The sequence below is a fragment of the Zeus faber genome (assembly GCF_960531495.2).
Source record: "Zeus faber genome assembly, chromosome: 21".
In the NCBI taxonomy this organism is placed as follows: Eukaryota; Metazoa; Chordata; class Actinopteri; order Zeiformes; family Zeidae; genus Zeus; species Zeus faber.
In genome coordinates, this window is record NC_137208.1 from 3,203,165 (window position 1) to 3,227,487 (window position 24,323).

A 24,323-nucleotide genomic window follows, 5' to 3' on the forward strand; every position below is an offset into this window, starting at 1 on the left:
AAAGGAGATGTTATTTATGGAGCTCGAAGGAAATACGTCAGACACACAGCTTGGATACAGTTCAAACAGATCCTTCACGAAGGCTTTTCTTTCTACAGAAAACAGCGACGCCCCCCTGGACGCATCTGGAGGCACATTCCAGATGCGGCTGCTGGCGCACGTGGGAAGGTGTTGTTTGGTCACAGCTCTGCACAACGATGTGGTTTGTTGTGTGACGTTGCACCGACCTCCACCTCTGTGTGTGACGTCGTGCATCGTTCCACCGTTTCCTGCGAGACGCTCACATTTCAAGTCTCAGACGACTCCTCTCAGTGTCTGATCCCACATGAGACATCACGGATGACTTTCTTTTTCCTGTGTGTGTGTGTGTGTGTGTGTGTGTGTATATATGCATGCGTGTGCAAATGCGCGTGTACGTGTCTATACACTAAACACAAAGACAAAAACAAGTGTGCACAGAAATCTGTTTTTCTGGAGATTACCAGGATAATTCCCTGATAGTGAAATAACTTTCATATATTTTACTGAACAATAACCATCTCTGGGAACTCCACGGGAGACTCTTCAAAGGCGGACGTCCAAATAAGAAGAATAAGAAAAATAATAAGAATAAAAGATGTCAGCGGTGAGATTCTACACCCAGGACGTGGTGTCGGGTGGAGGAGTTTTGGAGGTGGAATCCAAAGCGCGACGCACGACCACGCCTCTGGTGGAACACTGACATCGTTTTGCTTTCTTGACGACCGGCAGTGAGCTGGAACGTCCCTTCAGCACCGTCTCAGCGCGACCGTGTCAAACAGCGACGCAAGACTCGCAAACGAGTCGGTCGCAGCGAACCAATGGTTCAGACGACTCGGGAGTCTGGAGTCACGACGGCAGAGGAGTGAAGGTTCGACTCCCAAACTGAAAAGTTACGACTCAACTAAATCAGAGTCGGTGGCAAAACCACGAGGTCGAGGTGTTCGACGTGCATTCATACTGAATGTGACTGTGACTTGGGTTTGGACAGAATGAAATAATTCCATTCACAACTCGGAGCCGAAGCGACTCCTCCCTTGCTCACCGAGCGGAGCCGGACAAACCGAACGACTTGCCCCAACTGAATCTTATAAGACAAACAAAAACAAAGTTGAATCTTTCATCACCGGTTAAAAACGATCCACAGGGGCGTCGTATTGAATTGGGGATAAGGACGCATTATTTACACATAAAAATCAAAACAAGTTCCATTACAATTTGTATTTTAATTCAAACAAGTCCATTCCATTGAAGTTTATTCACAAGGACGTCGCTGGGGGTCGCTGGGAATACGGGACTAAATCTGCGGCTCTCACAAAAACACCAGATGGGCCGTGAAGCGGGAGACAAACACAAAACTCCACTTTATCGGGCGGGAAATCAACCTTTGAATCCATCTTCCCCAGATTCAGAGGAGAAGGGCGACACCAACGTCACCCCTGTGTGTCCAGCACAGAGACAGCGGCGGGCGGCAAGCTAACTGTGTTAGCATCATGCATGGCTGCAGATGGGTTCAGCTAGCTTAGCACCGGTAGAAATTCTCAAAAAAAAAAAAAAAAATTATATATATAAATAAACGGGAGCAGCCCTTCGAGGAACTCGAGGGAAATGTCAACGCCTCGTCCCGTCCTTGGTAAAAACACTGACAGATTAAAAAAAAAAAAAAAAAAAAAGGCGGAAAAATAGTAATCATCCCTTCTGCGACGTTGATTCATTTCCAGAGAGGAATTACATCCCAAAAATTCCTCTCACACACAGTTACACCACCACCCCAAAAAAATATATAAAAAAAATAAAAAAAATCTGCCTTTAAAGTGGCAACAGCGCATTCCTCAGGATTTAAAAAATGATTCGTTTGTCGTTTTGGACACCGACTCAGTTTTTCGGCCCCTTCAAATTTCAAGCGAGATTGGGGAGATCTCCCCGCCAGGCGGCTAGAGGTTGGCGTGGTAACGGTCCCGGCTGTGGAAGTCCCTGTGGGCGAACCTGGCGTCCTTCTCGGTGTGTGGGATGCGTCCGAACGGCGTGTGGTCGTTGAAGCAGCTGTCGAACACCTCGTCCACCACCTTCTCCGCCTCCGCGCGGTCGATCTTGCGCACGGCCAGGATGGAGCGCAGGGCGCGGCCACGCACGCACTCCTGGGGGCGAGATCATCAGGAGGTTTTTAAATAAAGTCAATAGTTAAACTCAAATGGCGAGAGGGATAGAACGACAAAAAACAGAAAACATATGCAATGAACCAAAACATTTACAGATAAAATGGGATTATACAAGAAGTCTATAATTTCAATAACATTTTGAAAAATCTGGCAATATGCCGTAAACCCAACAATTTGAAGATTGGCAATATATACTAAACGAATAATTTTACAAAAAAAGGGAATATACAATACATCTAAAATGTATAAATAAATTCAAAACTTTGGCAATATACAAAAAAATGCATATATATATGCAATACACAAAACTAAGGATTTTTGAGAAAATTGCAATATACAAACAACAAAAATTTACAATAAAAACTGAAATAATCCTCAAATTAATAAAATAAATCCGGCAACATACAATAAAAATGACATTAACAACTGAATCAATGTAGAAATGAACAGTAAACAATAAAAATAAACAAGATTGGCAACATACAAGACACCTAAAAATAGACAAAAACACAAAAAATAACAAGAAACGTTTGAAACATTAAACCTATTGTAACTTTAAATGGGACTGAGTTTGAATTTGACAAGTTGTTTTGACAGTTTGTAACAGAAGATTCCTCCATTATTCCTTCGGCATTAACTCCGCAAAAGCAAAGTAGGACCATTTCCCATATAAACATTTCCTTCCGTTAGTTCGTTTTACAAACGTTAAAATGCAAACAATACAATGATTGTATTGTTTGCATTTTATTGATTGTAATACAATGTAGTTTCCTATGAAGCAGCTTTGAAAAGCAGACGCTTCCGCCCCCTGGTGGTTCGAGTGTGTAACTGACATTCAATGGTTACCGGCTGACCCCGCAGGACGCCCGCATGCGGACACGCGGGTCGGCCCTGGTTCCGTACCTGCTGGTGCTTTTTCAGCCCCAAGTTAAATCTGGAAACTTCGTTGTTGAAGGAGCAGTCCCCGCTCAGGTTGGCTGCACGGATCTGGGAAAAAAGGGGAGAACACGAAAGATTATAGAATTCTTCAGGAACGCTCTCAGTGGAGGTGGGAGGTCATCAGGACACAACGGATGTAGTTTGTTTTTCGACTTGTCCAAAGTGTCCTTATCAGAAGTTAGCAAAGACACACATACAACACACTACACACCTACACACTTTCTCTGGATGTACTGACTAGATTTTTGACTTGATTTTACCCATTTTTGCACGGAATATTTGTTGTTTTTCGTTTGTACAGGTCACATTTCTATTATATTTATATACTATTTATTTCATACATTATTATATTGGGAATTTTTTATTGCTGCCAAAAATGTGCACAATCTCTGCAGGCACTGCCACTTGCATTTCAGTGCATACCTGTAGGCGTGTGACAAATAAAACTCTTGAAATCATGAATGTTGAAATTACAAAATACAAAGCGATGCAATTTCAAGAAAAATTGATAAATATACAATAAACCAAAAAATTAAACTGTCTATATGCAAGTAACCCCCAAAAAATTCTAAGATATAAAACAAATTGTAATATACAATAAACTGAAAAATCTAAATGAAAGAAGAATCAATAACAATAGAAATCACAATAAATAAAATAAACAATAAAAATGTTGCAATATAAAATAAACCTAATCAACAATCAAAAATAAAGAGTAACAATTATAAACCACCCTAAAATAAACAATACAATATTTCACAAAACTAAAACTACGAATTGACAATAACAATTTAGAAAATATAGGTTTCATGGAATAAAGGTTTTTGGATTTTCGCACACACACAGACACACACACACACAGACACACAACACACACACACACACACACACACACACACACACACACACACACACACACACACACACACACACACACACACACACACACACACACACACACACACACACACACACACACCTCGGAGCAGGCCAGGTGCCTGTAGTTGTTGAACCAGTGGACGTGCGCGGTGCAGTGGTCGAAGGCGTGGATCAGCTCGTGCGTCACCACTCGGTTCATGTGTGACTGCTTGAGGATGTTGTTCTGGCACAAAACGATCTAGAAGAGACGGAAACACCAAGGAGGCAACAGTCAATCAGAGTCCGTCAGAGTCCGTCAGTAGGCGTAAGTAAATGTAAGTAAGAGTAAGTAGGAGTAAATAAGTGCAAGTAAGCAAATTAGTAGGAGTGAGTAAGTAAGTTAATAAAAGTACATATGTAAATAAGAGTAAGTACGTATGTAAATAAGAGTAAGTACGTATGAAAATAAAAGTAAGGAAGTTAATAAGAGTAAGTAGGTATGTAATTCAGAGTAAGTTAATAAGAGTAAGTATGTATGTAAATAAGAGTAACTAAGTAAATAAGAGTAAGTAGGTAAATAAGTAACAGTAAGTAATTGAGTAAGTTAATATGAGTATGTATGTAATTTAGACTAATTTACTGTAAATAAATAAGCGAAAGTAAGCAAATAAGAGTAGGAGTGTAAGTGAGTAAGTAAATAAGAGTAGGTACGTATGTAAATAAGAGTTAGTAAGTGTGTAAGTAAGTAAATAAGAGTAAGTATGTAAGTAATTAAGAGAAAGTTACTGTAAGTAAATAACTAAGAGTAAGCAAGTAAGCAAGAGCAAGTGTTCGTTAAGAATAAGTTAGAATAAGTAAATAAATATGTAAGAGTAAATAAGTGTAAGTAATTAGATAAGAGTAAGTAAGTAAATAAGAGTATGAAATTAAGAGTAAGTCACCGTAAGTAAATAAGTAATAGTAAGTAAGAGTTGGTAAATTTAAGTATGTAACAGTAAGTGTATGTTAGAGTAAGTAAATAAATGCATAAGAGTAAGTAGGCAAATAAGAGTAAGCGAGAGTAAGTATAAGTAAATAAGAGTAAGTACATGTAAGTAAACAAGTAAGTGTCAGTTAGACTTTCTCATCTTCGAGTTTCAACTTGTGTGTGATGCAGAGATGAACCTGAAGTAGGAGAAGCATCAGGGAGCCAACGGTTCAACTAATCAACGACGGCTTTTTTCATTCATTTCCTGTCTTTTTCCTGAATGTCACTTCCTTTTTGATTTTGATTATCCGTTACTTATTTTAACGGCGAGCCAGAGAAGTTTGGGGTGGAAGGGCAGAACGCGATGAGCGTGCTAAAGGGAGCGCTCCCTCCGTGCCGGTAAACGGCTTTGGGAGGAGTGGCGGGTGGAGCTGCGGGGGGAGCAGCGCGTCTCACTTGGGAGGAAGTGGCGTCGAAGCCGCCGCTGACGCTGCCGTCGCAGTCCTCGCAGGAGAAATGTCGATCTTTGTACACCGAGCTGAGGAGGCGGAGGAGGAGGAAAGGTGTCGTTATTTACACATCGAAATTTAAACAAGTTCAATAAGAATTTGTATTTTAACTCAAACAATTAGATTCCACTGATGTTCAGCACCGTCCGTTCTATTTACAAGGACATCGCTGGGGGTCGACGTGGGAATTTGGGACAAAATCTGCGGCTCTCACAAAAACTCCGGATCTGGCCATGAAGTGGGAGATAAAGGGAAACTCCACTTTTTTCCAGGCGGGAAATTAACCTTTTAATCCACCTTGCCCCGATTCAGACCACGGATTCAGACCGCACCAGCGCCATCTCTGTGTGTCCAGCACAGAGACTGCGGCGGGCTGCAAGCTAACTGTGTTAGCGTCATGCATGGCTACAGATGGGTTCAGCTAGCCTAGCTCCTGTAAGAATTCTCAAAAACAACTGGAGCACCCCTTCAAAACAGCTGCACTCTCCAATGAAGTGTTTTCGGGGAACTCGGGGGGGGGGAAATGTCGACGGTGCGATCAAATCCGGCTCGCCGTTGAAATCAAACTGTTCGATATGCGGTGATAACATTGTGACCCCTCTTCATGGACAGCCACAGTCACTTGGCCCCAGACATCGCCGTTTAACTTCAAAGGCATATTCTGTATTTTTGTTGTTTTAAACATTACGCCAATTGACCCCACCCATCTTTACCACAACTTCCCCGTAAATGAAAGTGTAGCTCAACAAATAAAAGGCTTCTGAATTGCTGACACAGTTTATAGGGCCTCAATCAGGGTTTTAACAATCTAAATGTCATTTTTACCATCAGGTCATTTGGAATTTTGGGCTTATGGAGAAGGTTTGCCAACATACATATGTGCTATCCTTTTTACAGGAAAAAAGGGTAAAAATGTAGGTGTTTTAGGTTGAAGGGTCTGGGCCGGTGCCGTGGCAGCGGGCGTGGTCGTCTCTGCCACAGTCAGGTGGCAGGGTGCTGGTCAGTCAATCTCACAGATATTCAGGATGGTTCTCATATCCCGTGACTCTACTGCGAACTGGCTACGAAACCACACGACCCGAGTCCAGGTTTTTCCAGGTCACAAAAATAGAGGCTCTGCCGGACCGCATGGATACCCACCAGCCCGAGCTCTTCATGGCCTCCAGCAGCAGCTTGGCGTAGGGACCTGAAGGAGGAAACCACACAATCAGCCTCTTTTTACGTTTTTTTTAAATTTGAAAGACATAACGTTACTGAACGTTCCTTTAACACGTCTTTTTGGAACCTTAAGGACCTCTGGAGCATCACAGGTCCCCTTAAGTTTTATATTATAAACATATAGCTGGCCGCCTTTGATTGTCTCACGGGCTGTATGTGGCCCCAGGGCCGGTGGTTTGAGACCCCTAAGATGGATGGATGATAAATAGGTTCTTCTTGAGTTTTTTTTTTAATGTCACTTTCATATATATTTATATAAAACGTTGACGTTATATTTGTCGTTTATCATCAGGTTTAGACGACTGGCTGCTCTGGCTGCTGATCAGTGCTGCAAGTTTACAAGTACAAGAAATGTGTCTGGTGTTCGGTGCAAACAGGAAACATACATGTAAAACACAACAGCCCGGCGGCTGCCCGGCGGCTGCCCGGCGGCTGCCCGGCGGCTGCCCGGCGGCTGCCCGGCGGCTGCCCGGCGGCTGCCCGGCGGCTGCCCGGCGGCTGCCCGGCGGCTGCTAACCGGCTGCTAACCGGCTGCTAACCGGTTACCATGGCTGCTGACCGTTACTCACTGGTTTCTATCGCAAACTGCAGCATGAGCTGACACCTGTGGTTGAAGGTGAACGTGCTTTCTATGGATCCCTTCTTGAATCGTCCGGAGCTTCTCTCCGGGAACAGGTCGTATCCGCTGTCCTCCTCCCCCCGCTTGCTCTGCTCCATCTCGGTTTGCGGTTGTGGACAAACTGGAGCTTCCGCACGAGCTAACGACAAGCTAACGGCTAGCAGAGGGAGTGTGGATCACGTGACATGTTAGCGGTCAGAAGGGGGTCGTGGTGCGTTCAAGTCATGTGGAGATGACGTCGAGGGTGGCTTTTTTGTATTGTAGTTTATTCTTTTGTTTTACATCAAATTATATTACACCTGTGTGTTTTATGTATAAGTTACTTCAATTAAATGTATTTGATTTTAAAGAGGATATTTTCCCAGTGTATCCATGTATGGATGCTGCTGTAGGCTTTTCAACTGTCCCATCAAATGGGACAGTTTACAAGTGGGATTTACTTCTTAAAAGTTGACATGACCTGTATTTCCATTTTCTAGTTTATTCAACGAACGTTTTTTTGTAACATTTTATTTTATTTATTGTACATTGTAATAGCATTACCATTCTCGTAAAATTGTACAATAGTTAAAGACGTGGGAGAACAATTTCCAGGTTGAAAGCTCATAGTTCCTTTCACTCACGTTGAACTTGAACGCAGCATATCCTACGTAAACAGGTTGATTGTAGATAATAGATTCAAATTATGAAAACTTCCATACGGACAAAAATATAAAATTACTTCTATACAGAAAATAAAATAAATCAAAACACAATATATAAATGTTTTTTAGTCTTCATTTTATTTGCTGCGGTACCCGTGGGAGGAGCTGGAGCGCGCAAAGGCTGCTGGGTAACTGCTGTCATGGCGCCGGACGTAAACACGCAGCGGAGGAGCGCCGACACGCTGTAGTGTTGAGGGCTCTACCCACAGTGACACTCCACTAAAACCACCAACCGACAGGTAATGTATATATCCGTCACTACGCCTTTTTATATATGTTTTTTGTATATATCATATGTATTTACATTTGTGTTGGAGTAGCATGGCGGCGTGTTGGCAGCTCCGTTTTTTACGCGTCGATTTGTTGGAAAGGTTTCCTCTTCCCCGCCGCCGCGTCTCGTTGCTCGCGGTGCTGGTCGCCGGTGGCTTGAGTAAAACAGCCTAAGAACGAAGGAACGAACAGGAGGAGAGACGCGGCCCCGGGAGGGAAGGGAACGCGCGGTTCGACGGTTGCTACGCGTCTCCACGGACTCCGGTCGCCGCTGCTTTCGTTCAGTTGCGTAGAGAAATATCGTAACATGCACAAACGGAGGCAGGGAAGTGAAGCGAGGTCTTCTGCGGCCTTCTTGTCACCTCGCAGGTCTTCCTAACCGGCTCTTAACTCAAACCTACCGACCGACGTCCGCGGTCAACGCGAGTGTGACGTCAGCGACGTGGCGTCAGCTTCACGCTCACGATCAGTGTTTGTCAGCCCAGCCCTCGCCTTCAGACAAGATGAAATCAGATCGACATTAACGGAATTACCGACTTTTCGAGTTCAACGCAACGCAGCGCGAGCAAGGTAAAGTGGAACCCCAAAATAACGGCGTACACGTCACAGCCAAGGTGAAGGTGGATGATGATGTCGTATTTTCATATATTATACGATATTTTCTGTTGTAAAAGACGCAGCACCAGCGTCTGACATCGCCCACTTTACTTGGGAGAAAGACGCGAACAAATGTCCTCCTTAAATCTGGCTGTGTGGAATGGAATTGAGATTCCCCATTCATCTCTATGGGTTAGGGTTAGGCTCTCCAGGGGCGGTGCGTCACAGTGGACAGACCCGTCTGAATCCGTCGAGTTTGCCAGTTTTTTGGGGGTTCAGGTTTTTTGTCTTATTTTGAGTGTCATGCACCTTTCAAAGCAGCACTATGTAACTTTTAGTATTTGGGATTTGACGCCCCTGCAGTTTATGAGAGCAATTGCACTTTTACACCAGCCTCCTGAAACTAGGTCCGGTGTCCGAAAATCATTTATTTTACCGGAGAAATTTGAACCTCATTCGTCACCCTTTAATAACAGTCTATGTTACAAACACAGATATAATGTACACCTAGGTTACAGCGCCCCTTTCACTGACCATATTTACTTCCCCCAAAGCCCCCCTGTCCTGTCCGTTTCAGGTCCGGGGTCAGGTAGAGTACAGTAGGTGCTATAACTTCCAGTACTTGAGCGCTGGATTTGGAAACGCTGATCCAGACTAACCAATCAGTCCTAACTTTCCAGCGCCAGTAGTTTCAAAGAAAGTTCTAAAGTACTTCTCCTTTTGTAACGTGGCTTCTCTCTAGGAAGCCATGTCTGGCACCAACAAGGCCTTGGAGCTCCAACTCCAAATGCGGCAGAACGCGGAGGAACTTCACAGTTTCATGAACGAGCTGGACGGCTGGGAGTCGGAAATGAAGAGGAAGGACGAGCAGCTGAGGACGGGGGGCCTGGGGGAGATTCAAGTACGCGCCCCCGTAACCGTCCGTCCGTCCATCCACCAGGCGGTCGTTCTCTGTTAACCGGAAGACCTTGTGTCAGGCCACAGGGGAAAAACAAACAAAATCATTCTCTCTTTTATTTTAGAAAGCATTGCCGCCTGTGCGCAACAAGGATTACAACAAGAAGCGAAGGGAGAAGAAAAAGCCGGCGACGAAAAACGGCTCTCACGCCGACGACCCCAAGCAGGAAACGCAGAGGATAAAAGCGTATGATTATCGCTCCTGGGATAAATTTGACGTGGTAAATATTACTACGCCTGTAGCAGCCATTTCCAACTATTCATTGTGTCTATTAAAGGATAGGATCCCAGTTTTTCAACCCAGTGCTTATTGAAATGTTTCTTTCCATCAGGTATTACTGTTCGTAGCCACACACCTTGCTTTACTCTTGAGAAACTTACCACTCTTTCGCAGCCTCTGACTGTGCGTCAATGCAGTCCAATGGGGCAAAACGATTTAAGACAGGAAAAAACTTCCTGGGAAACTCAAAAGTTGTCATGTGTCTCAGACTGCGGTCGCGTTGCAGAAAATCTGACCTGTATCCGATTTATGACCACATATGAAAGTGTCCCAATTCTGAATTTAAAAGATCTGATTTCGTGGGATTTGCGGCGTTCACACTGTCATGAAAAAGCAGGTCTGAGTCACATAAGAGCAAAAGAAATCGGACATGGGCCAATTTGGCCCGCAGTGCGAACGTAGTCTTAGTGTTTTCAATATCACATTTTATTGAAAGTTAAACCTATTAAGCCCCTTTTCAACAAGTTGATATCGGTCTCTGAGGTCCCCAAAACATGTTTTTGAATTTTGTTTTTGCTGAAAATCCAACTCAGATTATGCATTCTAACCATTCTAACATGCCTCTATACCACCCTGTTCTAAGGGGGGCTTTTTTTTGGTGGAGGAGCCACCCATCAGTCCAGCAAAATCTGTTTCTGAACTAATTTGAGGCAAGAGATAAGCAAGCAATATAAGCAAAATAACATCAACAAAATAAGCAATCCAGTTGTTGAATCTTCACTCAGATCTACATATTAGGCCTCATTTCAAGGTTTGTTCCCACGTTGGTTGCCGTGCTCCAGGCCTGTGGGAGACAGGGACACTGCACGGCGATGCACCCGGGCTCTCCCACATGGGGATTTATTGTTTCATGTAAACGTCAGAAAATGAAATAAAACAAAATAATAGTATAAATAAATACATTTACAATAAACAGTATTTTTTATTGGTTTTCTTTGGAGAACCGCACAGTGGATCGCGCACTGCCTACAGTGTCTACCACATACTGTATATATTGATTAATTCATTTATCATTTTTATTAAATTTATTTTTTAAAGAAGCACACAGCAGAATCATTTTTTAAATACTTACATTTCCACCGTCTGCAGTTTGTTCATGGACAGGTTTGTTCATGGTTTTTATTCCTCTTTTAAAACTTTTCTTTCCTGAGTTACTCAGATGGAGGGCGTTCTTATTAGAATGAAGCCCACCGTGCAAATTTGAACAGATTGTTTTGGGACATGTTTCCTGAAACATGTCGTAAAACACAAAACGGCCGGAGCACAAAGCTACGGAGGGTTTCCGGAAGGAAGCAAGGCCACTTCCTGTTTCTAGTCTCTTATGTCACCATGGATATAGCCCAAATTGATCATTTGCGAAAGTGCAAGAGTCAAGAAAAACATAATAAAATGCACAGTTGGTATTCTTTCCTCCTTGTGAAGCTCACTGTTTTCAAAAATGGAGATTTAACACGTTTCTAAGGCCTGAAATCTTGACTCGAACCAGACCCTTTACTAAGGCCTGGTGTTAAAAAGTTGGGGGAACCCGTCCTGTTTCAAATAGGGTTTGTCTTAATGTCTCGTGACAGGACAAGGTCCTGGAAGAAATGGACAAGGAGCCAAGCCCCGCGGAGTCCAATGAGTCGGACTCGGAGGAGGCCGCGGACCTGGCGCTGGCCGAGAAGGAAAAGGTATAAAAGTAGAAAGAGAGACGGAACAACGAGGAAGCCTGTTCTGCTGCCCAAAATGTTATTTGAAAAGGTTGTTTTTGTTTTGTTTGTTTTTTTGTTTTTAGGGCAACAAGCTGTTTAAGGAGGGGAAATACGACGCCGCCACTGAGTGCTACACCAGGGGGATGAGTGCCGACCCGCTCAGCCCCGTCCTCCCGACCAACCGCGCTGCCTGCTTCTACAGACTCAAAAAGTAAAGCGGTCGTTCCCTTGTCCACGTTGGACGCCAGGTCCTCGCCGCATCACTCCGGGACGAGGGAGTCCTGGAATGAAGGAGGAGTCAGCTCCTTGTGTCTGGAATGGAGGAGGAGTCAGCTCCTTGTGTCTGGTCTTGGTGCTGGTCATGAGCCCAGATCCTCCGTTTCCTCTTATTAGACCTAGATCTTATCGAGGGCCAGTCCGACACAATTTTAAACCATGACTTGAGAAAAAACATTTTGAGGAGTCCAGGTTAAAAGTGTGATTCAGGCCTGATCTTTGTCTGGAAAACCACCCCTATGTTTTTGTAGAGTGGGTCATTTCCGATGCCGTGCTTTTATTGTCAAACAACGTTTCCAACGGCGACATTTGGCCGCCATGTCCTCATTTCACAAATGTCTCACGCCTTGTTGTTAGTCCAGGTAAAATCAAAGCGAATACTTATGCTTTCGTGCACAGATGCATCGTGGGTAACGTCACTTTATTTTTTATTTGTGGAATGCATGAGAATGGTTCGAACCTTTTAATTATGTTTGGGTCGTGAATAAATATGGATCCTGAGGCCAGACCAATTGATGACCACTGTTATTGACCTACTAATAGTATAAGTATAGTCTATAACTATCAGTAAGTCTAGATTTATTTATTTGTTTGTTTATTTATTTGTCGATTTATCGATTTATTTATTTATTTTGGTTTAATGTCAATCATTATAACACTGTTGGTATATAATCAAGCTGCCTCCTGTGTTTGTGTTACAACATTCTAGTAGCGATACCTCAGCACTGTACTTTAGTCTGGCCCCAGTGTTGGCTCATCCGCAAAACCAAAGACTCTGATCCAAAATGTCGGTGCGTCCCAGTTTATATAACATAGCCGCATAAGCCAACGAGGCCTTCCTGTTTCCCTGTTTTCTCAGGTTTGCCGTGGCCGAGTCGGACTGCAACCTGGCCATCGCTCTGGACAGGAAGTACTTCAGGGCGTTTGCACGGAGGGGAGCGGCAAGGTGCGCCCTGCAGAAATACCAAGAGGCCTTAGAAGGTGAGACTTTCTAGTAGTCAGATAGTAACAGACCTATTATTACTTATTTTTACTTATATAATTATATACTAATCTTATTATTACTTACTTTTACTACTATAATTCTATGCTTATCTTATTATTACTTACTTTTACTTATATAATTATATACTAATCTTATTATTACTAACTTTTTCTGATACACTTATATACTTATTTTATTATCACATACTTTTACTTATGATATTAAATATCATGATACAAGTGTTTTGTAGTCAAAGTCAATGAACACAAAATATGACCTTAAATTTCTCAGAACTGATCAGGAAAGTGTTTTATATATTTGTTTGTTTGTTATTATTTGGGGGGCGTTGTATTTTTGTATATAAAACTAGGCAATAATAAAAGCAATAGAATATTAAAAAAAAAAAAGTGGAAATATACAATAATACATAGGTTAACTGTACACAATGAAATATGACAGTCTACACTAAACCTCATGATAAACAAAAAAAAGAAAAACATAATGTACAATAAGCCTAATGACAAAACATTAAATATAAGATAAAAAAATATATATAAAAAAACAAATACAAAAATAGACCTGTTAAATTCATATTTATTGTGGTATTCTTCAAGCTTTTGTGATGAATAATGACATAGTGTGAAGTAATAATTTTCGTGATCATAAAATTTTCCTTATCGCCCAAACCTACTTGAAATATGAACTACTAAAGTACTTGAGAGGTTGCACGTAGATGAACATTATGTTTTATCGGTGTGTTGTGCTATCCTCAACAAAGCCCAATAACTCCTGGGAATATCTCTGTCACCAGATTATGAGACGGTTCTCAAGCTGGATCCTGGAAACCTGGAAGCGGAGAACGAAGTGAGGAGGCTCAGAGAGGTGAGTCTCAGACCGCACGCCTGTTCCCACTCGCTTCGGCTGCAGCCATGGGAGATGTTTGAGCTTGCGGGTTTTTGCGAAAATGCTGCAATTTTTGCACTTCAAAAGCTTTCAAGTTTTCAGGCAAAAATCAATAGACTGCATAACCCTCAGTACGCGAACGAAAACAGCGACATAGATTGTGGAGCCTTTTTTCCTCTTACCATGCAATAAACTGATAATTATTATATTATTATTTTTAACTGATAGTTTTAATCGGTCAAAACTGTTATTGTCGTCTAACTGTTAATTATAAATATACCTAATATGAAGTGATCCGATCTGAGCTGCTCTTCTCCCACGTTTTCAACCTGTGTGTCAGTGATCTTGTGGTCTTCCCTAGGCGTCGGCTGCCCAAGGCGGCGCCTCCGTCTCGAGCCGTGCCCAGCTCCAGGAGGAGGCTCCCGCCGCCGACCCCGAGCAGCAGAGACGGGTGGAGGAACAGCGGAGGCGGCAGGAAGCCGTCCTGCAGAAGGACAGAGTGCGTGCGAGTCCTGTCGCGTTCGGGGCGAAACCTGATTTTTATTTGTATTCTTTTTATTATTTAAAGACTTCCCCGACTTGGAGGTTTAGGTTTTTCCAGATTTATTTTACCGTGTCGCGTGAACCAAACTGATCTGTCCGTTTTGGCCCTTTGCGGCGGTTCTACACCAGCGATGCGAGACTCGCAAACTATTTTTATTGTATTTTTTTCGTTGCGGACAAAGCTTCCAAACGAGTAGGAAGTCTGGAGTCACCTTGGCCGAAGAGTTGTTTTTGTTTGTTTCCTTTTCCATTCACTCGCGGCCCTGTAACTGCAGCCAGACACGCCTGGGGATTCACGGAGGCTCTGAACCTCGGTCAGAGGAAAGGGCAACGTGCCCCAAACAAGCTCCTCGAGTTTGGATTCAGCGAGCGGATGTGGGACTCGCAAACTGAAAATGACGACTGAGGAATAAATGAATGTGGGGGAAAAGGCTTTTGCATAATTGATATTGAATAGGACTGATTTTTCACAAGCGACATCCATCTTTGAGATCCAATCAATAATTTTGACGGAATGAAGTTCAAGAGGTTATTTGTCACATACATATACATACGGTCATACATACAGTGGGGCAAAAAAGTATTTAGTCAGCCACCAATTGTGCAAATTCTCCCACTTAAAAAGATGAGAGAGGCCTGTTATTTTCATCATAGGTTCACTTCGACTATGAGAGACAAAATGAGAAAAAAAATCCAGAAAATCACATTGTCTGATTTTTAAAGAATTTATTTGCAAATTATGGTGGAAAATAAGTATTTGGTCAATAACAAAAGTTCATCTCAATACTTTGTTATTTACCCTTTGTTTGCAATGACAGAGGTCAAACGTTTTCTGTAAGTCTTCAAAAGGTTTTCACACACTGTTGCTGGTATTTTGGCCCATTCCTCCATGCAGATCTCCTCTAGAGCAGTGATGTTTTGGGGCTGTAGCTGGGCAACATGGACTTTCAACTCCCTCCAAAGATTTTCTATGGGGTTGAGATCTGGAGACTGGCTAGGCCACTCCAGGACCTTGAAATGCTTCTTACGAAGCCACTCCTTCGTTGCCCGGGCGGTGTGTTTGGGATCATTGTCATGCTGAAAGACGCAGCCACGTTTCATCTTCAATGCCCTTTCTGATGAAAGGAGGTTTTCACTCAAAATCTCACGATACATGGCCCCATTCATTCTTTCCTTTACACGGATCAGTCGTCCTGGTCCCTTTGCAGAAAAACAGCCCCAAAGCATGATGTTTCCACCCCCATGCTTTACAGTAGGTATGGTGTTCTTTGGATGCAACTCAGCTTTCTTTCTTCTCCAAACACGACAAATTGAGTTTTTACCAAAAAGTTGTATTTTGGTTTCATCTGACCATATGACATTCTCCCAATCCTCTTCTGGATCATCCAGATGCTCTCTAGCAAACTTCAGACGGGCCTGGACATGTACTGGCTTAAGCAGGGGGACACGTCTGGCACTGCAGGATTTGAGTCCCTGGCGGCGTAGTGTGTTACTGATGGTAGCCTTTGTTACTTTGGTCCCAGCTCTCTGCAGGTCATTCACTAGGTCCCCCCGTGTGGTTCTGGGATGTTTGCTCACCGTTCTTGTGATCATTTTGACCCCACGGGGTGAGATCTTGCGTGGAGCCCCAGATTGAGGGAGATTATCAGTGGTCTTGTATGTCTTCCATTTTCTAATAATTGCTCCCACAGTTGATTTCTTCACAACAAGCTGCTTACCTATTGCAGATTCAGTCTTCCCAGCCTGGTGCAGGTCTACAATTTTGTTTCTGGTGTCCTTTGACAGCTCTTTGGTCTTGGCCATAGTGGAGTTTGGAGTGTGACTGTTTGAGGTTGTGGACAGGTGTCTTTTATACTGATAACGAGTTCGAACAGGTGCCATTAATACAGGTAACAAGTGGAGGACAGAGGAGCCTCTTAAAGAAAAAGTTACAGGTCTGTGAAAGCCAGAAATCTTGCTTTTTTGTAGGTGACCAAATACTTATTTTACAGAGGAATTTACCAATTAATTCATTAAAAATCCTACAATGTGATTTCCTGGATTCTTTCCCCCCATTCTGTCTCTCATAGTCGAAGTGAACCTATGATGAAAATTACAGGCCTCTCTCAACTTTTTAAGTGGGAGAACTTGCACAATTGGTGGCTGACTAAAAACTTTTTGCCCCACTGTATATGCAGTGAAATGTCATGACACCTGGTGATTACGCACAATAAGCTCTATAAGCCCTAAAAGTACTAAAAAATACCAAAATGTGCGTAATCGGCACAAGGTGCTCGCGCAAATGATTCCTGTGAGAGTTCTTTCTTCTGACGGACGTTCATCGTTCGCCGAAAGAAAAATGGAACAATTTTTTTTTTTTTTTTTTTTTTTTTAAACTAGTGACTGACAAGGAATCGAATCTTAAAAAAAAGAATCAAAACTTTCATCCCTGTCCAACGCTCCCCGGTTCTTTGCGGGCGTTTTTTTTTTTTTATGTTATTAAATTTTTTTTTTTTTTTTTTCTCTAAACTCCCAAATAAAGTGTTTCCACGGCTTCTTGGTCATGTGTCCATCACGTTCTCCAGGGGAACGCCTACTTCAAGGAGGGCAAGTACGAGGCGGCGGTGGAGTGCTACACCATGGGCCTGGAGGCGGACAGCACCAACCCCCTGCTGCCGGCCAACCGAGCCATGGCCTTCCTGAAGCTGGAGAGGTGAGGAGGCTTTTGGTTTTTCTTACTATTGGCTCGGTGTTTATTTTTAGGGGGCCTCCCGCGACCACGTTTAAATGTTTGCTTCCGCGCTTATTTTTAAGGGGCCGATTTCTCGCCCTCCTCCTCCTCTCTCAACCAGGGAAACGAGGCCATTTCATAGTTAACCTGGCCTCAGTGATGGAGAGCGAAGGTTGGAACTCAAACTAAAGTTCAGAGGTGGAGGAAACAGTTTTTCAACTCGGTAGCGGACTTGCTCAATAGAAAAATGGCATAGAAAATATTTATATTAGAAGACGTTGAAAAAATGATATAATAGAAAATATAGAAAGTGCCAGAATGAGTATGACAGAATTGTTTTATGTATATGGTGAGGGGGTGTTTATTTTACTTTTACTTTTCAAAGAATTTGAACTCTTAGTGTTAAAGTCAGTGATTTGCCAGATGGTATTGCATGGCAGTGACTGTGGAATTGATAATTTGCAGCAGGAAGTGACAAATTGAAAAAGGATAAATACAGGAGGTGGCCTTTAAACGGTTATTCCACATTGTATTTCAGAATGTGGTAGTTGATGCAATTATCACATTAATAAAATGCAATTGCTTTGCATAAAATTGAGCTTGAGATGACGTATGAAAGGAGCAGATGAAGGAACACATTTATTTATTTATTTATTGCAAATATAATTATTATCATGATTATTATTTCCCTCCCAGGTTTCGAGAGGCGGAGGAGGACTGCAGCGCCGCTCTCTCCCTGGACAACACCTACTCCAAAGCGTTTGCCCGCCGAGCCACGGCCCGAGCGGCGTTGGGGAAACTTGCCGAGGCCAAGCAAGGTACACTGCTTTGCCCCCCTCCCCCCTGGTGGAGGTGCCTCCTACTGCAACAGAAATGTGCATTTTGATGGGGATTTGCCAGAGGTTTTTTCTCCTGCGATGGGAAAGGTTATGTTGTGGTGTATATTGTTTGAACCACATCCTGGATAATATTCTTATTATATATATTCAACATTGTGCTTGTGTTTCCATCAGATTTCCAGGAGGTGTTGAAACTGGAACCGGGTAACAAGCAGGCCCTGAACGAGCTCCAGAAGATGAACGCGGTACGTTGGGGTTTACCACGTCGGGGGCCGGTGAGGACTGTGCATCCCTAAAATGCTGCGGTGTTTCCCCCAGGAGGCCGGTGGTCTGCTGGCCACGCAGGAGAACGCAGCGAGGAGGACGCTCCAGCCCGTCGACAAGCCTCCTCACCTCCGGTCCACCGTGAGCGAATCACCCGTTCCTCCATGAGCTCTTCTGAGGGAGCCCTGGTTCCTTCAAAACCTCTTTTGAGGAACCTGCTCTCACCGTGTCCTCCATTCCCCACCCCAACAGAAGCCTCTGAGGAGGATCGACATCGAGGAGGTCGGTGGGAAGATGCCGGTTTCGCAGGAGGCCTCGGTTTCCTCCTCCGCCCAGAAGGAGGTGACGGAGGGGGGGGAGGAGGAGGAGGGGGTGGTGGTTCTGGACGAGGCTTCTCCACTGTCCTCATCCCCCATCGCCAAGATGCTGAAGATGGAGGAGATAGCAGAACTCCCCGCACGCACCCCTCCTGCCCAGTAAGCGCCGCTGTTTCGGCGAACGTGTTCCATTATTGATCATGTTTTTCAAGGCGTCGTTATTCAGGGAGGGATGTGGAGGGATGGGGTTATTCATTGTGGAGGGATGGTAGCTCAGGCGGTAGAGCTGGTGGTCTAGTAATCGAAAGGTTGCTGGTTGGATCCCAGGCTCCTCCTGCTAGCATGCTGTAGTGTCCTTGAGCAAGACACTTAACCCCTAATTGCTCCTGATGGCTGCGTCTGTCGGTGTTTGAACAATTGTAAGTCGCTTTGGATAAAAGCGTCTGATCAATGACTAAATGTAAATGTAAATGTATTCAGGTGTTATTCAGAAGCTGGTTCTACACGGCAGCAGATAGATCACAGGCGGGGGATCGACACTGTGGCTGCAACAGGTTCTCCGTGTTGGACGCGGAACGGGATCAAATGAACAAAAGAACAAATCAAATGAACACAGATTAAGTTGTTAGTCGCAGATATTTCTATGACATTCGTCAGGTAAAAATCTCCTGATCGTGACAGCTTTATTTACATGTGTTTCCCTGCCTGACTGAGGTAATGAGGGATGTGCAAAAGTCATATTCTTCATGGTCGAATCATCAGAGCGGAGATTGACAAGCGGCAAACGCGGTGGATTTTCAAATTCAGGCCACGGCGGACATTTTTTTTTTTTTTTTGGTTTCCAAAGCTGAAATATCATCATTTAAGAAAAGTTAAACAGTGGAAGATTTGATCCTCTGACATCTGGTCCAACAACCTGAACACTTTGGTCATCGCCAAGACTCGTTTTTTCCAAATGTAACAAGACTTTGACCTGTGATGTCATCTCCAAGGTGTCCTCCAGGGGGCGATGCCAGCAGACGGGCAGAGAAGCCCGGTTCAGCAGAGACTCCTACAGCTTCCTCCTCCACCCCGACGGAGGTGTCACTGCCTCCGCCCTCGAACAGCTTCCAACTGGAGGCCGACCTCCGGAAGATCGGAAACCAGCCCCAAGTGGTTTACAAGTACCTGAGGGTGTGTGTTCTGGGATCTGTCTTTAAGGGAATACGCCCGTTTTTTGGGGGGGAATTCGCTTTTTGTCTCTCAGATTCAGACAGCAAGATAGACGCCAATTTCATCTGTCTGGGCAGTACAGAGATAGCGACAAGCTGCATGCTAACTGTGTTAGCTCAATGCATGACCACAGATGGGATCAACTAGCGTAGCTCCCGGGAAAGTAGGAAATTTCACCTTCCAGCGACTCATGCTAAGTGTGTTAGCGCAATGGATGACTGCAGATGGGATCAACTAGCCTAGCTCATGTGAAATTGGGGAAATGCGTCATCTCAAGCAGAATATTTTGCATTTCACAAACCTGGATACCAGCATTTTGGTGATTTTGGGTTTGTTTATTTTCATTATGATTTTGAAATTGAACTCAAAGCAGATTTATTTTTATTTCTAGTCATGATATGATGACTGAGAGGAAAAATATGTTATGCATGACAAAACATTTCATATTCCTATTTCCTACATTTCATCTTCCTGTTTGTCCCCCACTCACTACTCGTTTCTGGGGCAACCATATAAACATTGTTTTAAGTTCAAAAGATTATTTGTCACATACATATACATATGGTCAGCGTATTATTAACGTGAAGGTAATAAGATGATGAATAATGTTGTTATTAAAGGAACATCAAATAAGGATTGTATATTTTTTAATTCTCAGAACTCGAAGTCGCTTTGTACAAAAGCGTGAGAAAATAACATAATGCAAATTTTTATAATGTAACAGGGCAGAAATCTGGGGCTATTTGCATCCTGGGTGGGGGAACTCTGCTGGTAGGTTGTGGGGGGTTTTGCAGGTTGTTGGTTCGTTTGCCTCCCACCAACGGTTGCAATGAAAACTCCCCCTCACGCAGCTTTTCAACCCGAACCCTGTGTTGGTGTTTCCAGCAAATCGAGCCTGAGGCGTTCGCCAAGATCTTCCAGAACTCCCTGGAACCGGACCTCCTCAACCAGATCCTCGGGACGCTGCAGCGGTTCTACACCCAGTGAGTCCTGTTTGATGAAGAGCCTCGAAAACGGCACCTCGCTGCTCCCAGTTGTAGTAGTAGTAGTAGTAGTAGTAGTAGTAGTAGTAGTAGTAGTATATAGTATATAGTATATAAATTGTATTTCATTAGCTCTCTTCAAATACTGGGAGACAACACGACAGATACCGTCAGACAGCCTCCAAAATCGCATATATCCTGAATATAAAGTGTGTATATATATATATATATTTTTTTTTTTTGTTTTATGCATCTACTATAGAGAAACATCCCTTCCATTCTGCATGGCAGTGGAATTCAACCAGTCTCTGGCGATGAGCCCAATGTGTTTGATTAAACAGATTTTTGTTTTTACTTATTATTTATTTGTTCGAGCTCCATGCTCCATCTTCTCCTTTCCTCCGCTGCCATAAGTACAAGATGACGCGTTGCTCCACAGTTTTCATGTTTGGTCGTGGTCGTCGTGCTCCCAACCGGAGCAGGGCTCTCTGCCGCCCCTGGTGGCAGTTGGGTGTATTACCTCCACAGGAACATTGTGTTTGCAGTGTGAAGGTGTCCGCGCACTTACGTAGACGTATTATTCTTCTATATATTGTTAGTATTTTTATTTTTCCGGTTTACTGTTTATTGCTATGCTTATTGTTAATTTTCAGGTTAATTCTATTTATAGAATTAACATAGAAGGTTAACCTCCTATTTACCTTCTACATTACTGTACATGGCCATTTATTTTCTTGTTTACTGTTTAAAAAATATATTACATTGATTGTTGTTGTTTTGTGACAGTTCATAGGTTTACATTTAATTCATCATCAGATGTATTCTTCATTACCAATGTTTATCTGTCCATCTATCTATCTATCTGTCTCTATTATCTCTTAATTCTGTCCATCTCTAGCGCTCTTATTCTGTCTCTCTCTTGTTCTGTCCATCGATCTTGTTCCATCTATCTTGTTGTTTTTAATCTCTCTTCTTCCATCTCTCCCTGTGCACATTAATCATGAACGTCTGGGCAGGAACGAGGCTCCAGAGCTGGTGCTGAGGATCCTCCGCAGCCTGGCCAGCGTCCGCCGGTTCAACATGGCCGTCATGTTCATGTCTTCCCAGGAGAAGGAAGGTAGAGGAGTCCTTTCCTGCTGCCTCAGGAAAAAACAAAACCTCATTTCATTTATTTTTATTCCGTGTATAAAATGACTGACAGACGTCGTATTTCCCATAGTTCTGCGGGAGCTGTTTGGGTATCTTCACAAAGCGAACCTGGAGAAATCCTCGGTGGAGACGCTACAGAAGGAATATGGCGTCTGACATGGGGCGTCGCCAGTGGTTCGTAGAAGACTGAATTGAAGCTGAAAAAACTAAAGTTTTCATCCAAGTCCTGACAACAACAACATGGTTTATTCCAGAATCACCCAACGCTGACGTGGAATTTTTCCTGATTTTTGCTTGCTCCACCACTCCATATGCAAATAACCACGCCTTCCGCAGACCCGGGCTCGCCCTCGCAATGAAGAAAAGACGAAAGTTCGTTTTTGAGTTTTTTTTTATTTTTTCAAAATCTCCCGGCCCCTCTTTCCTTTTTGTTTGTCTTTCAGACTAGGTTTTTTGGTATGGTTGATTTTTATTTTATATTCTTTAGAAATCTTTCCACCACCTTCTTTTTTTGATTGTTAGAAATCTCCAGTTTTTTTTACTATATTTTTAAACAAATATTTTTTCTTTATTTCATGAATCCCCCACTTTCTTTGTCTGCCATCATTTTTTATTTTTTTTATTTTTTTTAACAAATCTTGGATTTTTATTAAAATATTTATTACAAATCTCTGCATACGACTTCCCACATTAGTCTTGGGTGCGTTCATGCCTGGATTCAGAGCTGTCCACATTTTAATTCCAGGTATGAGCTGTTTGTCTGCCTCTGTGGTTGATTATAAAACATACACTGTGATGTTTCCGCATACTTTTCCTCTAGCAAATAAATAACTCATTTTCCCGCCTGCATCAGTAAGTCCACCACCTTCCCACCCAAACAGTGCAAAGTGAGCTGAACTGCAAATAAAGGCGTTTTTCATTTCTTGATCTATTGAGACGACTGTAAAGGGTGAAAACAAGTTTTGGAATTGAGCAATTTATCAACCTAATGTTATCACAGGTGTCAAACTGATAAAAGACGGATGATGGATCTGCACAGTGACTCGGACCCTTCTTTATTCAAGATAACAGTGCATAACGTGTGGCACATACAAACCAGGACAGGTTGTCTGGCAGGTCGAGACGAACAACAACCAAAAAGGAAGACAAACAGGTATCTCAGAGTAAGTTAAAACTATTAGAAATGGGAAAAACCGGCAGTGAATCGGGGGGAAAATGCACTCTGTCCGTTGCTCCACTCGCTCCACCCGCCGTTTCAACATCCACACCAGTGAGGATCTGTGAGGGAGAACCAGGAGTGAGGGATGAGCGACGGAACCCAATTTGAAACTCTACAGCGCTGACCACAAGGAGAGTAGATGTAGAGTAGAGGGAAGGTAGTGATAAGAGTAGAGGCCGTACAGCTTAAGGGAGGGATAGTAGAGAGGGAGTGGAATACAGACAATACAATATATGAATAGGGGAATCTGTGACATTCATGAATGACCCTTTGTTTATATTTGTTTGTTTGTTCTTTGCATTGGTATGCTATGTTTTATCCTGGCTCTGATGGTAAACTAGTCACAAACCTGAAATAGAGAGCGTCTTGCTGATCGACTGCGTTTGACCGGTGTTCGTGTTGGTTGCCGCGCAGGCGATGGTCTCGTTGACCACGGAGCGACTACCGGTGATGGTGATCACGTCGCCCGTTATGGTGCCGCCCAACACGCTCCAGGTGTAGGTGCAGGATGGGAAACAGGAAGCCGAGCACGTGAAGGTGGCTTTCTCCCCGACTTCTAGAGATCCAGGGCCTGATATGGACACTTCTGACGGTCCGTCTGCAGGAGGACGTAAGAGAAACACATGAAGTCTTTTACAGCAACTTGGAGTTGTCTTTGATTATTGGTTTGCAGTTCATTTCTCTGATGCTGCATTGAGTCTTGGTTTTGTTGGCATCGGCCCTTACCTGAAAGAGTTATGAGTACCCCAGCGGTGCTGTTTTCCTTGGTCACGGGGTTAAAGGCCTCGCAGATGAGCTCTGCTTGGTTTGGAGGATCCGCAGGGGTGAAGGTGATGGAGACGTTCCTGGACAGCAGCTTCCCATCGTAGTACCAGATGACGGAGCAGGCAGGGTAGCAGTGTGATAAACAATCCAGGGAAACGCTGGTTCCAGGATACAGAAACATCTCACGAGCTACTGGGCCCTCGTTGGTCACGTATATGGTTACCTGCAAGGGTCCATCTGCAACACGCAACATCAAGGATCATATTGGATTGAAGGCGTGGCAGAGTGAGTTTGTTTACAGCTCATTCCATACATTAGGACAAAACAATGTGCTTGACTTAAAATACATTGGCTCAGGTTAAAATGCTTATT

The 24,323-nt window shown here is 43.4% G+C and overlaps 2 protein-coding genes across 3 annotated transcripts; one reads left to right on the top strand and one right to left on the bottom strand.

Moving 5' to 3' along the window:
- Positions 1 to 1,289: 1,289 nt before the first annotated feature.
- On the bottom strand, positions 1,290 to 7,458 carry atp23 (ATP23 metallopeptidase and ATP synthase assembly factor homolog). The gene is made up of 6 exons (XM_080022569.1): positions 7,238 to 7,458; positions 6,591 to 6,636; positions 5,398 to 5,479; positions 4,096 to 4,233; positions 3,081 to 3,164; positions 1,290 to 2,156 (listed from the first exon to the last, which is right to left on the bottom strand). The coding sequence occupies exons 1-6, from the start codon at positions 7,383 to 7,385 to the stop codon at positions 1,953 to 1,955; spliced, it is 702 nt and encodes a 233-aa protein (XP_079878695.1). The 5' UTR covers positions 7,386 to 7,458; the 3' UTR covers positions 1,290 to 1,952.
- A 649-nt stretch (positions 7,459 to 8,107) lies between these two features.
- On the top strand, positions 8,108 to 22,909 carry rpap3 (RNA polymerase II associated protein 3). Of its 2 annotated transcripts, XM_080022702.1 has the most exons (18): positions 8,108 to 8,230; positions 9,601 to 9,759; positions 9,881 to 10,036; positions 11,664 to 11,765; positions 11,870 to 11,997; positions 12,922 to 13,043; positions 13,859 to 13,929; positions 14,312 to 14,449; positions 17,058 to 17,185; positions 17,900 to 18,021; positions 18,217 to 18,287; positions 18,361 to 18,447; positions 18,559 to 18,782; positions 19,616 to 19,796; positions 20,721 to 20,818; positions 21,835 to 21,935; positions 22,038 to 22,141; positions 22,222 to 22,909. In XM_080022702.1, exons 2-17 carry the CDS (start codon positions 9,607 to 9,609, stop codon positions 22,121 to 22,123), a joined length of 1,968 nt encoding a protein of 655 aa, XP_079878828.1. In that variant the 5' UTR covers positions 8,108 to 8,230; positions 9,601 to 9,606; the 3' UTR covers positions 22,124 to 22,141; positions 22,222 to 22,909. The 2 variants fall into 2 exon arrangements, with proteins under 2 accessions (XP_079878828.1, XP_079878827.1); XM_080022701.1 differs by having other exon boundaries at positions 22,038 to 22,909.
- The last annotated feature ends 1,414 nt before the right edge of the window (positions 22,910 to 24,323 follow it).